An 18,060-nucleotide genomic window follows, 5' to 3' on the forward strand; every position below is an offset into this window, starting at 1 on the left:
GGGTAGACACATATACACAAACTCATGATCATAAAAAACAAAATGCTTTTAAAACCACATTACCAGGATTTTAAAGACTGGGCAACATTTTACTATTTAAGAAAAATATTTATTTGCAAGAAATGGAAATACAAAAGCATAACAATTTCAATTTTTTTCAAACTAAGTACAAGTATCCTACAAATCATTTTTTTTTTTTTTTTGGTATTTACTTAGCTATGATAAAGAATAAAAGCCATAAAAAACAATGCAATAGGACAGATAATAGACTCACAATGTATTTAGATTTAAACACTGCTGGTCTATCTAACCTGTTACAAAAGAGAAGCAAGCCCAGCTGTGAGCATAGACTTCAAACTCACTGTTGATTACAGCCCAGGGTCCGCTCAGTGTTGTTTAAAAAGGGTCACTCACAGTTTGTCAAAGAGTGCTGGTATTTTTTTATAGACTCAGAAAGCATTTTATCTAAAAGGGAGATTTTCTAAGTAGTGTAGGCTGTCGGTCCATGGTGCAAAAAGTTCATGTTCTCACCCAGCTGGTGAACAAAGGATAGAAACAGAGAAATAGAGCCAAAACCCCTGGTTTCCGTTTTCCCGATGTTGTGAAGCCTGCTAGCTGGAGCTCACAGAAGATTGGAACAAAGACTGGAGATGGACATCTGGTGGATAGCGCCAGCGTGGGGTGAACAAATGAACATTGCACAGTGGGACCATCGCAGGGGGCAGAGGCTACGATTCCTGCCCAGAGAACCTTAAAAGTTTACAGTGTGTTCACAAAGAAATCTGCTCAGTCTAATCCCAAATTGGTATACTTCCTATATTACTTAGTTCTTTATCCATTTCCTAGTAAATTGTCACCCTCGTTTTCTGTATCTATAAAATTGACTTCAAACTTAGAACAGCACCCAATACCTTAGTAAGCACTTAAGAAATACTATTTCCCTTCTTTCTAGAAACCATAACAAAATAAAGTATTCCTGAATTTTATTTTGCCCAAAATAACAAAACAAAACACTTCCTAGTTTTTTCCCATGGTAAGTGCTGACGCTTTGGCCACAGAGGCACGAAACATTAACCCTCAAAAGGGCCAGGACCCTGTGCACTGAGAAAATGTTCTGCTATGAGGATTTATAATACCCTCAATCCTAGCTGGCCATTTTCTGATATAAATTGCACCCCTGCAAAATGGGATTTTCCTAATGGACATAACCCTATTTCTTTTCTCCTGATGAGCAAATCAGATAGTGGCTCACTTTTAGAAAACCATTTTTGAGGCTTTGAAAAAAGTTCTTCCCCCTCCCCACACACACCCATTGCAATCTCATACTATAAAGCTCTACATAAAATCTCCCAGGCACGAGGCATTGCTCAGTCATCCTGGATTCATATATAAGGCACATTTAAGGCACAAATGAGTATCTAAGATAAGGGAGGAATGTGTGTGTGTGTGTGTGTGTCAGAGAGAGAGAGGGAGAGAGACACCTTGTTAGCACTAGGGTCTTCCTAATAACTATTGTTAATCAAGCTTCCCCAGGCTCTCCCACTCCTCAATGTCCCCCCAGGCCTTAGGCGGTACTCTTCCTTAATAAAACTGAAAATTTCTAGGACTGAATGAATGAATAAATGAAAAGTCTAAAACCTGTCTCTGGAACCTTCACAGCCCCATTCCACGGCCCCCCTACTCTCTCCTGTGACTGCCCTCCCAGCAGGGCTTATCCTATCACATGTCTATAACTGCGTCGGCTGAAAGCGGTTAAATATTAATAAAATGACTCTCACTAGGACACTACCTGCCAATGGCTTCGCAGGTCCTGCCAGCCCAGCAGGCAGAAGTGCTGGTGTTTTTAATTCAGGTTTCTCAATGACTGGACTCAACAGAGCCAAATTAGGAACTCATGGCAGACAAGGGGGAGATAAAAAGACTCCTCTTACACCTCCAGTCTCCTCGTGCTGGCAGGACCAGCAGGGACGGTCCAGTCCTCAACTGAGGGTGGGATGTCTCCCTTTCTGAGTTATGCTCGAAGTCACACCTGACAGGACATGTGTGTTCAGAGAGGCTGGAGAGGCCTGTGATTGTGCCTTTATGCTTTTGCTTGGTCTGAGGGCATGGGAGGGAGGGGCCGTGAAATGCTGAAAAAGCATTTTAATAAAACACTTATGACAAAAATGCCAGACACTGACTCACTGCCAGAATCAAGAAGAATCAACTCAACACTCCCACTTTATGGGCACATAAGATTCACAGCTACCTTTTGGCATCCAAGCTGAATCGAGAGATTTAGGAAGAAAAAAATGGTGTTTATGGTTGGTTTGTAAATACATTGAACTAAAAGCTGCTTTTACAATCTACAAATGAGGTCTCCAAATCACAATCATTTATATTAACCAAAACATTATCTATTTTTGCCTATATTGGTGTCAAATCTCATCCCCACCCCCTGCCAGAAAGGAGCACCTAGTTCAGCTGTCAGATTTTTATATAACACTCTCTTTATGTGAGCTACACTCCAGAGTCCTAACACTTCACAGAAATTCTTTCTTAAAATTGGCACTGAGGCCTTTCATTTATAATATCCCTTTTTAAGTGCACAGTCAAGAGCTGTGAAAAGACCCGCTGGGGGGTCGGGGTTACTCAGGTCTCATCCGGTGAAAAATTAGTTGTTCCCTGAATCTTTGCAAGACATTTCCTTTTCTAGTGTAATGAAAGAAAAGGAAGAGGAAAACTTGTTTACATGATGAAAAATATAATTAACAGATTTATTCTTTATGGGTTATGGTTGCTCTAACAGTGTCATATTTATCAAAACATAAATTCAGTCACCAATGCCTGCCACTATTTGAAATCCTCAGAGCTGATATGAATTAATGACTAGTTAATGGGGCTACTCAGTGGTGAAAACAAATCCACTGGTATTCTGGGCTTGACTCTTGAACAGAAAATGTGCACACATCCGTTAATTGTTTGGAACCAATCTGGTGTTATCCAACCCTTTTGTATCTTCTTGACCTCATTTTTGTCCTCCTAAAGGGACAACTGTTAGTTCCCTTTACTCGCTCAAGCAAGGGGTGGAGGGCAGAGGTTTCTCTCAGAGAGCAGCAATGTTGGTTCTTGGAATTCCCTTAAAAGGGCCATCTGGGCTCTCTGGTTAATGTCCCATGTCTCTAGATACAGATTCTGCTCTAGAAGGACAGTTTCCCAGAGAAGGAGCTCTACTGTTCAGCGGTCTGGAGACAGTGATGTCAAGCAAGGGTGAGTAGAGTGGAGGGGAAAAGAAAACCCTCAAAGCCCTAAGGACAAGGGCTAGAAGTTTCCTTTTTCTTCTCCCTCCTCATTCAGAAGAGCAGGTTTTCTACTTTGGCTATATCCGGGAGCCTTAAAAACCCAGTCTGGTTCAGCCGTAGCAGGTGCGTGGGCTGGCCCATTCTCTTACTTCTGCCCTTAAATATGAAACCTTTCCTCGCTCACTGTACAAACATTCCTTGAGTTAATCCTATCTCTTCACCTTCTTAGGACCCCACAGGCTGCCTATGCCTGATAATGACATGACATTTTAAAAGAGAGGGTCAGCAGTGGCCCATGGTCAGCAGACACCAGCCAGGCCCAGGAGGATCTGGAGTTGCAGAGTGGAACAGGGAGCGGCAGCAGAGCCGCTAGCAAGCCCTCCTCCTGCACAGCCCGGGCTCCGCCTGCCCTGGCCAAGGTAAGGGACACTGAGAACCATCCGGACAGCAGGGCTGCCAGGACCATGGCGGTCCCAACCCAGCGTTCATACACGGCAAGATGAACTTGGCCATCTCCCGGTCTGGCACCCTCTCCATCACAGTAGGGAGAGCAAGGACTGACTCACAGTGAGCCCCAAATGGACGTAGGTAGACAAAGCAGGGATCCACTTATGAGGTATGACGACAAATGTTAATGACACCAAATCCTGTATCTGATGTGGAATGGAAGGCCAGGTGTGGGCTTAATCCCTGTAAGCAGGGCTCCAATGACAATGTAGATGACATGAGAGGGAGGGAGGAGAGCGAGAGAGGGAGAGAGAGAGAAAGAGAGAGAGAGAGAAGCTAAAACTAAAGACGTTTCAGCTGCTACTAAAAATAAAATACAAAATATAAGCAAATTTCCTACACAAAATCTTTTATAAGCTAGAAAAAAATAAGGAGAGGGTCTTCTACATTATACAATAAAAAAAACCAATTTCCATTTCTTAGTTTATAAGAAAGAGGAAAGATTGTTTTAAACTACAAAAGTTACTTTTAATCATTAAAAAAAATAAAGGTAGGTTGGGGGTTAGGTTTTATCTCTTTGGGTGAGCTGCAAAGTAGCCAAACATGACTATAAAGGGTCAGGATGTGCATACACAAATGTCACCTACTCGGCCCCCTGTGTCGAGGTGGGGGAAGAGGAGGACAGAGCGGAAGTGCAGAGGGAGGAGGAGGCTGGGCAGGAAAAACAAGCCAGCGAGGCTGTCCCACACGCCTGTTGTCAGGGACAGGGCTTCCCTTCTCTGCCGTGGAAACAGGATAGAGAAAGCATTTGGCCACAGAGCCATGGATGGAGCAAGGCATTGCTCTAGCTCTCTCTGAGCTTGTCCTAGAGGCAGACACATGCCCCAGGTGATTTCTCAATAGTAATTATTTTACAAGCCTCCAGTAAAAAAGGAGAAAAAAAAAAAAAAAAAAAAGGAAGGAAACAAAACATTGTCTGGAAAGATTGGGGATCCCAGAGCCTTGGGTGCCCTCCTAGCTCCAAAGGCCAGCAGAAGACTTTGCTGGCTTGAGGGGAGGCCTGGAATCTCTCCAGTGTGGCTGCTAGCAAGAAGCCTCAGCGAGCTAATAAATACTATTTACACATGGGGAGGAGAAGCCGGGGAGGCAGAACTATGGGTGTGTGGGGACCAGGTTTCGGAGGTCCTACAAGCAACGAGAGGGGGCAGGTTCGCCTGGAGTAGAAAAGCCTGATCGCTTCAGGCATTGCACTTGCGGCCTGAGAACATGAGGGGAGCCCTCGCCTGCCAGTGCCGGTGCGGGGACCATCCAGCGAGGGCTCCGAGGGGGCAGAGTGGGCGGAGGGCCGCTGTCAGGCGCGTTCCCACCGCAGACCCCGCCATGAGCAAGGGAGGACATGAGTCAGTGCTTTGCCAAACCCCAACAGGCATCGTTGTGGCATTTTTGTGGCTAGCGTCTGGGGTCTAGATTGGATAAGAGTCATTTCTTCTTCAAAGAGGAGGGTGCACCTCACGGGTGTGAATCAGACAGTATCTTTTTGGCACTGTTGGTGGAAACAAGCCTGCTTGTCCCACCCCCACCCCTAAAATAATTTCCTATGGCAGTAAGAGCAGGGGAGGGAGGGACGCGGCTCCCGTCGGCAAGGAGGGGCATGGCCTGCGGGGAAGGTGCTCTCTCACTGCAGGGAATCCCAGGCTGGCTCCCCATCTGAAGCCACTAACGCTAGTCCATGTCTTTGTCAAGATCCAGTGGCAAAGAGGAAAAGCTTATGACAAAGGTGGTTTGAGGATGTAAAAGTAGAGTTGGGGGAAGGGGGGCAGAGAACCTCTTTAGAAGGTAGTGTTCACTCTTCTGTCGAGTTCTACAACTTTTAGTGTTTCGTTCCCCTCCAGTTTGGCGCTGACCCTGTGAAGGCATTGAAAGGAAAAAGAAGCATTAGCCACCTACTGTTAACTACAATTCTTGTGCTCTGTAGTGTGATACAATCACTGGATGACTGCAACTTGGTGGATGGGCCCAGGCGTGTTGCTTGTCCTTTTCCCTCCCAGGAGCAGTTCTCTGTTCCCAAAGTCCCCCACTACCAGCCTATCCACTCATCCACATTCCCACCTTTATCCCCACCTAGAGGAGGCATCACAACCCAGAGGATAACATGATGGCTTGGTACTGATTTCCTATGAATTGCATTACATTGTTGTATTTACTAAGGATGTTTAGCCTCTGGGAAGGAAGATAAAAGGATGAGAGCTGATCTCTGGTCTAGAAGAGTTAATAATCCAGACAAATATTTTTAACAATGAACTAATTTGAAATAACAATAAATCTATAACAAAAAATAAATGTTATTAAACTACGTAACAACCTAGAAAGTCTCTAGGCATTCGGAGAACTAGGAGGCTTTGTTATTTGGGAGACATCACAGAACAAGCAGGATTTGAAGGGGGCCATGAACAACTGAGCTAAGAGGAGAGAAACTTCTGTCGTGCCAAGCAGCTCAGTCTTCTGTAGTTTTCAGTGGCAGCTCTGGACTTTTTCTCTAAGGGGAATAATAATAATGCCTCACCACCTGGAGTAGTTAAAAGAATTTATATGATACCGGTTGAGTACTGTCAATCCAAAAATCCAAAATCTGAAATGAATCGAAAACTTTTTAAGCACCAGTATGACAGTCAAAGGAAATGCTCACTGAAGCATTTTAGATTTTTAGATTAGGGGTGCTTAACTGGTAAGTATGTGAATATTTTGAAGTCCAAAACAATCGAAAATCTGAAACACTTCTGATCCCAAGCATTTTGGATAAAAGATACTCAACCTGCATCACATCTGTAGAGTGCTTAAAATAGTAAGCACTAGCAAATGTGAAACATACATGTATAATGTACATGTATAAAAGTATGTAATTATGACCCTTCCCCTGCAGGGTTAAGGGAAGAAAGCTAAAGAATCTGAACCAAAATCCTTCCCACGTACACTAGGACAGTCTCATTTCTGTGAGGCAGTGGAGCACAGACCAGCTAAATCCCCAGCCACGACACACGTAACCAGGAGTGTGCACGCAGCCCTACCGTCCTGTGCTGACCGGCACACCTAGGGACCTCCCCCACCACAATAACTACACCTTGTAGTCATATAAACCCTTAAGTTTCCAAAAGGATTTCCCCATAACTATCCAAGAGAAACAACTCATGGAGAATTGGAGCCAAATATAGGTTCTGTTCAATATGGAAACATATACCTCTCACCATGACCTTCGATATAAATATATAAGTATATTGTTATAATTAACACATGTATTTACATATAAATCATAAATATATATTGACATGTAGCATAATGTATATTATTCTCTAGTTGGGAGGAAGCTAGAGAACGTGTCTCGATGGTGCATTAGCATGGCAAGCGTGCTGCTGCTACCTGGGCTGTATGTTCACACTTGTGGCTTGGAGGGGAGGATGGAGATGGTGGCAGAAGCCCTCCCCCACTCCTTGGGGCCACCCCTGTCAGCTTTGCACTGATGCAGCAGGCATGGAGGAGCTCATGCTGGGTCTTTTCCCCATCTCTGCCCAGGGCAGCTGTCGGCCAGCAGACTCTCCTCAGTACTAGGTCCTGGAAATAGACCCTGAGAGGGCGGGACTGGACTAGGCCTATGGGAGAGCCTGTACCCTACATTCCAAGTTGCTGACTCATAAGCCACTATCAATGCACTAAAGGAGTTGAATCTGTATCTATATGACTCACAGGTGCTGCTGCAGCTCCAACAGCACTGACTTCTCCAGGCTGGTCTCATTCGAGATAATGAAATGAGGAAGATCCACATCCGGCATGGACTCCAGCCCTGACACCCTGAGCAGGGAGGAGCCCCTATCCCAGGGCCCAAGCTCCCCAGCTGAGGCCGGGCTGGACGGCTCCTCTGGGGGAGAATGTTCTTCGTAGATCAGCAGGTTCCTGGATCTCACTGAGAACAGAGCAAGGTAACAAGGTGTTAGCAAAGGACCACAGTGGTCCACCAGGTCCCCTCACTGCAGATGCTCAGGGCTGGTGGCTGATGACAAGGTGTGTGTTCCAATTGCACAGGACTGAAGATGCCAACTGGATTTGGCTTTCTATAAAAGCTTCAGGGTTTCAGAGTTTGTACCTTAAAAAATTATACCAATTATACAGTGCTGGAAGAACAATAGAAAAGCAAATAAACACCGAGCAAACTACCACCCCCACTGCTTTGAAAATAAAACTCCCCCCTCCTCCCCACCCATAACCATCTAGGGAAAACAATTGTTGGGAATGGTAGTCAAATACTTGGAGATGTCTAGACCCAGCTAAAAGAAAGCATCCCCAGTGAGTGGGTCTTGCAGGGAGATGAGGTGTAGGGCATTTTCATTTAGAAACTGGAGAAAAGACACAAAGCCAGAGCCATAAATCAAAGGACAGAGACAGTCTCTTTTGTTTTATAGGATAGTCACACAGCTAGATGGCTCTGTAGCAGTTTTATACAACATAGAAACTGTGCTCTTCTTGCCTTCCAATTAAATGTGGAGATACCTGCCCTTGGGGAAAAAAGAATTTCCCCACAGGCCATTGAAATTATTTGATTGGAATGCTAGCACTTCTGTCATATACCTGGCAAGGATGCACCTGCTGGTAAAGACCACGGACATTTCAGAATGGCAAAATTGTCCCTACCCTAAATCCAATACTGTGGTCCCCCCTTATCCATGGGGCTATGTTCCAAGGCCTCCAGTGGATGCCTGAAACTCAGATAGTACCGTGCCCTATATATACAATGGTTTTTCCTATACATCCATACCTATGATAAAATTTAGTTTATGAATTAGGCACAGTAAGCAATTAATAATAAATTATAAAATAAATAATTCTAATAATATCCCGTAAAAAAGTTATATTAATATGAATGTGGTCTCTCTCTCAAAATTTCTTGCTGTACTGTGCACACCTATTTTTGGACCTTGGTTAACTATGGGTAACTGAAACCACAGAAAGGGAAACCTTGGATAAGGGGAGACTACTACACCCCCTAACTCCATGCTTGTTCTTATTAGCAGACGTGTGTACTCATGTATGTATTCCTTACTCACCACCTGTTTGTTTCCTGCATACTTAGGTAACTGATCTAGGTAAGGATATCCTACACTTCTTATCTAACACCTGAACATCCAAATTCTCTAAGTCTTGGGCATAATGTTTTGTAATACAGATGATTCTTTAATTTCATTTTACAAACTCTTACTATGGTCACATGCAATTCCACTCAGTGGAGGCAGAAACACAAAAGTTCTCTTAAAATGTCATAGAAAGCTTAATCCTCTTCCCCCCAGCCTCATCTACTTCCTTCCCCCTGACCAAAACCCACAGAGGGAATGTTGGGATGTATCCAGGAACACAGTCTAGAACAGCAGTTTGCACACTGGGCTCTGTCAAGCTCTAGAGAATTCCCAGCGATGCCTGAGCCCAGTGGTGAGGGGCCCAAGGGGCACGCAGCAGCTGGGCACAGAAACCCCACATGTCTCTTCCTTCCCCTTCCAATGGAGAAGTTCCCTGTTTACCACTTTTTAAAAATTGGATTTTCACATAAGATTTTATTTGGAAAACTGAGAAACCCAGCTCTAAAGAAATAAAACAAGACACTTCCCAAGCTGCTGAGTGCTGTCTTACCCACGGAGGCTGTGTACGGCTCCGGCATGGAATGCTGGCTGGGCAGGGCCATCTTGGTGGCAGAGGGATAAGGCCCGTAGCCCTGAAAGAAGCTGCCAAACGCCACAGCAAAGCACAGCACAACAACCTGGAGTGGGAGGAGAGAACATGGGGAGCTGTGGATTCCAGACTCCACGGGGCAAAGCTGAAGACCTGCAACACCTGGGACAGCTGGGGAGACAGACTCCCCTCTGTTGGGCCAGCAGGTGGCACCCACAGGTCACGTCGTTGGAATGTCCTATAGAGGAACAGCTCAGGATGACCTACGTGGTTTCTCCAACCGCACAGCACTTGGCCTTGGCAAGCCGAGAGAGACTGGAGACAGGGGCCTGGGCCAGGGGCAGTGACTGTGCTATCCCTCTGGGGAACTCACCATGAGGCAGGTGCCAGTCTGCGTGCCAGCCAGCTTGCAGGTGCGAGAAACCTTGCCCATCACCAATGTCTGGAGCTTCTGGAGTTGCTGAAGGAGGGTTCTGCCAACGATAACAAAAAACAGCCATGAAGGGAGCCGGGAGAGATGAGAGATGCTTTTGATGATCTCCCCTTGTGCTCCAGGAAGGTTGCTGTGACTTAGTGCCTGCATTTGAACAGAGCATGGAGGTACAGTTTCCTCTGGGAGAAGACATGGACACCAGCACCTTCCAGCACCATTGTCACAGAGCTTGCTGGGGTTCAGAGTCAGCCCTAATACTTTGACAGCTTGTCCTGTTCTTGCACTGTCCTAAGCAGGAGGTGAAGGCTCCCACAATATCCCTGACAGGCCGTGCCTATCTGTCAGTCACCGACAACAAAGAAAAGGAACATTCTGATCGGATGGTGGCTACAGTCTGAATGTGCTTGCCCAAAATTCATATTTTGAAACCTGGCTCCCAATGTGGTGGTAGTAAAGGTGGGCACTTTGGGAGACAATTAAGTCATGAGAGTGGAGCCCTCATGAACAGGATTAGTGCCCTTATAAGGAGCTGAAATGACTACAGCTCTTCCCTTCCTCCATGTGAGGACACAGCAAGAAGATGCCTTCTATGAACCAGAAAGCAGGCCCTCGCCAGACACCCAATCTGCCTGCACTTTGATCTTGGACTTCCCAGCCTCCGGAACTGTGAGCAATAAATTTCTGTTGTTTATAAACCACCCAGTTTATGGCGTTTTGTTATAGCAGCCCGAACAGAGGAAGACCATGGTGAACTCACATAAACTTAATTCTTGAGATGAGAAACACTGATGAAAATATAAGAAAGGAGAAAAGCAAAGATATGAAGACAATGACCAGCAGAGAACAACTGAAGAAGTTGCCAGAGGTGGAAGCTGTGACTGGAAGTGGCAGTAGTGTCACCGAGCACCTGGCATTCAGAGGTGGGTTGGAAGAGGGAGGGGGAGATGAAGAACAGCTCTGTCTAGGCAGGGAGGCGAACAGCCACCTGCACCTCGAGCCTGCGGTTCTTGATGGCTGGCAGCACCTCCGCAGTCAGAAACAGCCAAATATGAAAAAGCAAAGATGCCTGCTCAACTGGCCCCTCACGCCCCGAGCCAGGGATCTTGGAAACCATCCTCTGATACAGACTCTCATCTTGCTCCAGGAAAAGACAGAGAACAGGAGCAAAAAAAGAGGTTTTTAATCCCTAAAATTGGACAAATGTGGATCCCCTTAAAAGGAAAAGTTTGAGGATGAGAATAGTCTTATATACTCTGTTCTATGTGACATCAGGACACAGAAAAAGCAGATGGTAAAATCCTTTGCAAATTCTGAATGTTGCAAAGCATAGCAAGGACCTGACAACACACCCTCCTGACTTAGAGCACCAGGATGAATTGTGCGTGAGCAGCGGAGAGAGTGGCAGCTCCCTCGTTCTCACTCCTCATCCCCGAGCCCAGTGCACATGGCAAAGTGAAAGATTTTATGAGCAGACACTTTGTCCTGGGTCTCAAGGATTTTCAGAAAATTCATGCTGCGATGTAATAATGTTAGAGAGCCACACAGGTTCACTGGAAACCATCAGCAAACCATTTGTGCACAGAACAATTCTCTCTCACTAACAGCTTGTTTCTCCTCCTGTGTGGGTCCATCTACCCCATCTTTTTGCCTGGCACAGTGATTTTAATTTAAGCAACACAAAATCATTCATCCCATTAGTTAATATCATTAATTTAAATTCTATTTAATTGTGGAGGTGTTTTTTTGTACTTGCACATTCTTTGTTTCTGGTTCTATAGAAGTATGACCACATGTAGTTTAGACTTGGTTTATATTTGTATATACTCAAGTACCATATTCTTTAAAACCATTCAGTATGTTACTCAAGGCTGAGAAATACTGACAGCATGATTACTTTAAACTCTACTTAAAGAAATGGTTTGCTCCTACATGGTTCTATGAGGCAGCACCTTTTCTTCCTCACCAAGCTCTTTAATCTCTTCTCCCAGGACTTCCCCATACCACCCTCTTCCCACCCACCGGCACGGCTGCCTTTTCAAAGCTGAGAGCTGAGTGAGCTACTGCATAGCCACTTCCTGAGTGTGCACGCATTCTCACAGAGCTTGGATTTTGCTGGCTATAGCATGTATTTGATGGACTGCCATCTGTAATGCCAGCCCCAAGGCCCTCGCTGGGTTCTCCCTGCTGGTATTTACAAAAGTCCTGGGGCAGATTTAAGGGGGAGCCTGCAGATAAGAATACACAGCACAAACCCTTTCCTCTCATATGCTGGCCGCCTTCCACGGCACCAATTGATTAGTGTTGCTTTGCTGCCGGCTAAGCTATGAGAAGTGGCCTCCCTGCTCGCTCGGCCTTCTGAAGAGGTATTTCTTTAAGTGATGACTGCCACTTTTGCTGGGCACCTCAGCTTTCCCAGGTGCTCCTATTGCCTGTGTGCTGGTGGACTTGAGGTGCTGAAGTTTAGCTGTGCTCTGTGCACGAGTGGGTAACATTTCTCTATCCAGCCTTCATTTAGACAGTACCTTCCTAGATGGCACCAACGCCATGCTACTTTTGCTCCAAATTCTTAAGATGTTTTGGAAAGTGAAACAACCATTTCCATTTTTTTACCAATAGTCCCTATTTACCTGCAACCATCCCATACTTCCTTCCTGCTCCTTGCCTGGTCTTTAGGTCATGAATGGCCAAGAAAATAAATTCCACACAATGCTTGCAATCACTCCTCCCTTCCAATTTCTGGTTGAGATCACTGGGCCTGGTACCCCCTTCCTCAGGATGAATAGTCTCCCAGGAGGTTCCATGGTCTCTCCAGAAAACAGATTCTAGCAGGCCCACTGATAGACTACCTTAGGCTCAAATTGGAATCTCCCCCACCCCCAGTTACAGGTGCAAAGTGCTACACTGGTTTGGAAGAAGAACCATTTAAATCTGGTTGGAGAAAGCCGGAAAGGCTTTACATTTACTAACCGTACGGCACTTTACTTGGCATTCACGGACACATCCTTTCCAAACTCAAAGATGATTATATTCTGAATCCACTGCAAATGAAAATGGTTGTTTAATGGTCCCTGATTTCTAACAGTTTATAATCCAACTCTTTAAGAGGAGCAAACATGTAGTTTAAAATACATATTTTTAGTTTGAAATTTTGGTGGAAAGTAACAGTGACTAATAATGTGCTGTTTGCTGTTGCTTCTCCTACTTGGGTTGAAGAAAGTAAATTGAACTGATGGTGGAAATAACAACATTCTCAAGGCTCCACCCATCAGCAACACAAAGCATTTCACCAGGGGAAAGTGGATTAATTCATTCATCTCAAAAACCTAAATAGATTTCTGTGATCCAATAGAGTTCGAGAAGTTCATACACATTCATACAACACATAGGAAAAGAAAATTAACAATGATAGAGGATTGCGTGCCCATTGATTGAGTTCTAGGAACTGCATATACTAAAATACTAAGTAATTGTCTCAAAGTCATGTACCTAGTAAGTAGATCTAAGATGTACACCAAAACCTATCTGACTCCAGAGTTTGTGTGCTTTCCAACACGGTATGATGTGGTACCCTAGTTTATAACCTAATAAAAATCACAAAACACATTTAGTTCAGTAGATTTTTCTTAAATCCGATAACACTAACATCACGGTCATGACAGCCCAATGGAAAGATATGTCCACTGTGAGATACAAAAATGTTATTCTTAAAAGGGACTAAGCTGCAGGTGGAAGAGCCACAGTAAAACGTAGGCACAAATAAGGAGCCACAATAAAACCCATTCCAGTGGCAATGACACAAACAAAATTTCAGTAATAATCATACAAATAAAAACCATAAAGGCAAATAAACTTCTTGATATGCCAAAAATAAAATTCAGACAAGAGATAAAAGAATCAAGGGTATTCCTTGCCCTACTTCAGGTAACAGGAAGTCAAACCTGGGCTTTATTTAGAAAAATGAAAAACATAAGACATGTCCCCCTGTCAGACACCATAAAAGCTGAAGAGATGGCTTTAGGACTGCTAAGCTGGTGCGTGTGTACCAGAACAGGAAGAAAGGCTCTGAAGGCAGAGAAATCTGAGCTTAGATCTAAGTACTACTGCTATGTGCCTTTAATCAAGTTACTTACCTTCTGAGCTCAGGCAGCTAATCAAAATGAATTCCCTTGACCACATCAGCTAATAGAATAATGAGAGAATTCCCCCTCCTAGAGTACTTTGGGTTTGTTGCAGCAAATGTGTCTTTGAAGAATACTTTCTGTCTCTTTTTAGATGACAGATGAAGCCAGCCCTTTTTATGGGAAAGCCTGTGACTTCATAAGTGGTATGTTGGTTTGAGATGATGTGGCACTTTGTCTGAGGCCACAGAGACAGATGTCACTGCCTGCAGCATCGGGAAGTTGGAAGACAGCTCCCACCCTGCTTGTGTGAAGAGCTGGGTGGAGAAAAGGCGGCCGCAGATGAAATAGGAAAGTTATTTTAAAACTAAAGCTATAAAAAGTCAACCATAGGACACATCCAATGGTGTCTTTAAAGCTCAGTATAAATCTCCTCTTTATTACTGTATTTTAAATCATCAGTGATCACGGCTAATTACGGCTTAATGAATTCTTGGGCTTCCGGGAGCAAAATCTTAATTTAGAGAAAAGAATACTCTTAGCATACGTTTATCTGGGCCAACAGATTTTTCACAACTTGTTAAATTGGAGTGTCCAACACTTGATTGAAAATGTGGATTTTGTCCTGTGGTGAAATGTAAAAATAAACTTAGTGGCTATCCTCATACAGTTGCTTGCAAAAGCGCAGTCGAAGGCAGCTGCCAGCCTTGCCCAAAATAAACCATCACCCTGTATCTTGGGAGGCATATCAAAGGAAATTGGGCAAAACATTCAGAAGCATCCAAGAGTATGAGCCACAATTTTACAATAACTGGGAAATGCATCAACAGCCTCATATGTTTTCTTTGTATCTGGTTTAATTTTGTTTTCTTCTCTTTCCTTTATTTATGAGAAAGTGAGAAGAGTCCTGTGGTTATTGCATGTTAAACTGTGAACATTTGGGTACCTAATTTCCCACTGGAGTCCAAATCCAGGACCCAGGAATAAGAACAAATTGGTGGCTCCCAATTACTTGCTGTGTTGGGAGCTTCAACCTAGGCCCTTTCTGTAGACATACTTTCGTCAAATCTTGGAACACACCTTACTCGAAAATAGGACTGTCTGGGCTATGGTGTGTGTGTGAAAGTGTGTGTGTATAAACCACTCTCTAGGTAAATCGGGCTCCTTCAGAGAAGAAGGAACTTTTTCACATCCTTATGGAAGTACCTAGTGCAGTAATCTCCAAATTCCGAATCATGAACCATTAGTGGGTTATGAAATCAATTGGGTTGTGACTGGTGCATTTTTTTAATGAAACAGAATCAAATAGAATACATGTTATCAGAGGGCATCAAATATAGTAAATAACTATTAATTTGTGAAATATTCACATTAGTAGGTGCACGATGTATACATATGAGTTCATGTGGTATGTCATTTATACCAAATAAAATGCAAAATGACTGCATAAACAAAAAAATTATGAGTGTCACTTATCTAGTGCATACAAGCAAAAAAAAAAAAAATATATATATATATATATATATATATAAATCGGGGAAGATCGGGCGGCCTCATGATGGAATAGATGAGTATCCATGTCCTTCTGAGGCAAAATCCCACCTGAATCCCACCGCTCCACCCCACCTGAGTCATCTGGCTGGAGCTAGTGTCTGGGAAGTGCTGAGGCTTAGGAGGGGGTGTTCAAAAGCCAAAAAGCTCTATCTCCAAGTTCTGGGGTGGAGGGTGGAGAAGTGGTGGGATATAATGTTAACAATGACAAGTTCTACACATTTCATAAGGATATTAAAGGAGAATCATGAACTATCTCAAAGACTTTTAAATACTAACGTGGATCATATAAAAAAGACAACCATATCAGCTAAAACTCCTAAACTTTGAGTAAATACTTATTGATAATCTTTTACTTAAGTTTTGAGAGTTTTTCACAGGGCGCTAGCCTAAATGAAAAAAGAAGAGTATGAATTATCTCCTTTTTCTTTCTGTGTGAGTGCTACATCACAGGAGGTATATTTATTTTGCAGGGAACAGAGAGCATTTGTGAAATACCATATTACCTACCAGCCCAGGAACACAAAAAAGAGTTCTAGAATGTTTTCTGAGGCTGTGGAATTTCAAACTTCACCACTAAATTACACTAAAATGCCTTTTTAATCTCTCTAGGGAATTTGGTCTAGTACCCCACAATCCTTTAAAGTTTGAAATATTTCCATGTGAAAAGAAAGCTCATATTCTTCATGTGACCAGAAGGTAGAGATAATGGAGAAAGGAAAAGTGAGTTAAACCAAGATAAACGTCCACAGAAGAGTAACCTGGGTTGTTCATCAGTCCTCAAATGGCTTCTCTGTGTACATCAGAGAATGGGCTCAGCCAGTTACTGTCAGTCTAAAAAGAGAAGAACTCACACAGAGAGACCAAAACAGTGTGTAGAGAGCAAATACACACATTTGTGCAAATGGACACAGCTGTGTGGGCTAAACAAACAAACCAAGAGAGCCAGAAGACAGCCAAAGCCCAGTGGACTTAGCTGGAAAGACCTTTACCAGGAAGCACAGATAGATTTTAAAGGATAAGAGAAGTAGAGTTAGAGAGAAGGACTCTTATTTATGATAACAATAGAGATAGACGCCAGGACTAGCATGTCCCTCACTTCTGTGGAATCTTGGAAAAGAGTACAAACGAAGCCACAAACCACACATCTTAAGGTTTTTCCTTGCCTGACTCCAAGCTGAACTGTCCACAAGGTGCCCCCAACACCTGCTCCTTCCAGCTGCCTCTAAGGCCAGGTTTGAACTTAGAATTCTTGGACTTCTCAGGGCCCCTGACCAAAATGTGTTGGCATGGGCAGAACTGCCCCAGACCACTGCCTGCTCCTATTCTCTTCCCATCCCTAGCTCCACCCCACCCTGCTGGGGAGAGACAGTTTCTTTAGGTCTTCTTATGCTCCCCCACGTGTTCTGCTGGGGTTGTCAAGACAGAAAGTTCCCTCACTGCTCTTTTACATGGGCCACTTCTCAGGGTTGTTTATGAAGCTGGTGACCTGGACAGATGAGGTAAAGCCTCCCCTGCTTGCTATAAAAGCAATAGATTCTCTGAGTTCAGGGTTCCTTAGCTGTGACATAAATCCCCTGAGAGTATAGCATCCACCTGTGTCTATCCTGGCGGAAGGAGAGCTGATGCAAATATGCTGATGCTCACACCACCTACTGTGCTCAGTAATAAAGTCCTTTGTCTCTGACCCAGGAATTGCATGTCTTCTATAAATGAGGTCAAATCGAATCCCAGACCTGGCACACTGGGAAGGATCTCATGCACACACCTGCCCCAGTTCAAACTCCATACACAGCCATCACAACATGCTGTCTTTGGCTGCCCCATCGGCTTCAGGGGTGACCACTGGTAACTGGGTTTACCCTTCAAAGAACAGATTTAGGGCAGAAGTACACAGTCCCTAGAAATGGACCAAGGCCCTTTGGACAAAAAATTCCAGAATCCCAGGTACCAGGGTATGGTCTGGAAGGTACTGGTCCTGCTGACTGCTTATCCCACCAAGAGGGGTATGGCTAGAGGAGAGCCAGCATAGGGTCCTCTAAGACACTGGATCCAAAGCAAGAGTGCTAATGTCCAGGTCTAAGTTGGCCCTTGCAGGGCAAGGTAGTGGTCCTTGGAGGAGTGAGGGGCACAGCAGCAAGAGAAATCAAGGTAAGCACCTGTTTAAGGGTTAAGTGGCTGAATTCTAGTCCCCATTCTACCTCTAAATGTTTGGATGACTTTAACCTCACTGGGCCTCAGTTTCTCTTTCTGTAAAATAGAGTAATTAGCAGTTAAATAAGATGATCTCTAAGGTGCATTTCAAATCTAAGCTCCTATGATTCTACAAAGCCGTGCTGGAGGAGAAGGACAGTAGCTCCTAGCCCTGTAAATGCATGAGAACAAAATAAGTAATGAATGGAAAAAATCAAGCTGCAAACACTTAAAACTGAGGGGCTGTGTAGTATACAGGCATAGGGGTTCAGAAGAACAAGGGGGAAAAGATCAGGATTTCTCAGGATTGAGATAAGGGTGGGGCCGT

The 18,060-nt window shown here is 44.2% G+C and overlaps 1 protein-coding gene across 1 annotated transcript in view; it reads right to left on the bottom strand.

The window, feature by feature from the left end:
• Window positions 1-212: 212 nt before the first annotated feature.
• Window positions 213-18,060, bottom strand: part of CREB3L2 (cAMP responsive element binding protein 3 like 2) — a 114,342-nt gene continuing 96,494 nt past the window's right edge. The window contains exons 9-12 of the mRNA XM_069461286.1: window positions 9,811-9,910; window positions 9,399-9,525; window positions 7,467-7,683; window positions 213-5,633 (exon numbers count right to left, since the gene is read on the bottom strand). Coding sequence (XP_069317387.1) covers window positions 5,558-5,633; window positions 7,467-7,683; window positions 9,399-9,525; window positions 9,811-9,910 — 520 coding nt within the window. The 3' untranslated portion in view covers window positions 213-5,557. The remainder of the gene's footprint in view (window positions 5,634-7,466; window positions 7,684-9,398; window positions 9,526-9,810; window positions 9,911-18,060) is intronic.

This window comes from Eulemur rufifrons, chromosome 29 (genome assembly GCF_041146395.1).
Source record: "Eulemur rufifrons isolate Redbay chromosome 29, OSU_ERuf_1, whole genome shotgun sequence".
NCBI lineage: Eukaryota > Metazoa > Chordata > Mammalia > Primates > Lemuridae > Eulemur > Eulemur rufifrons.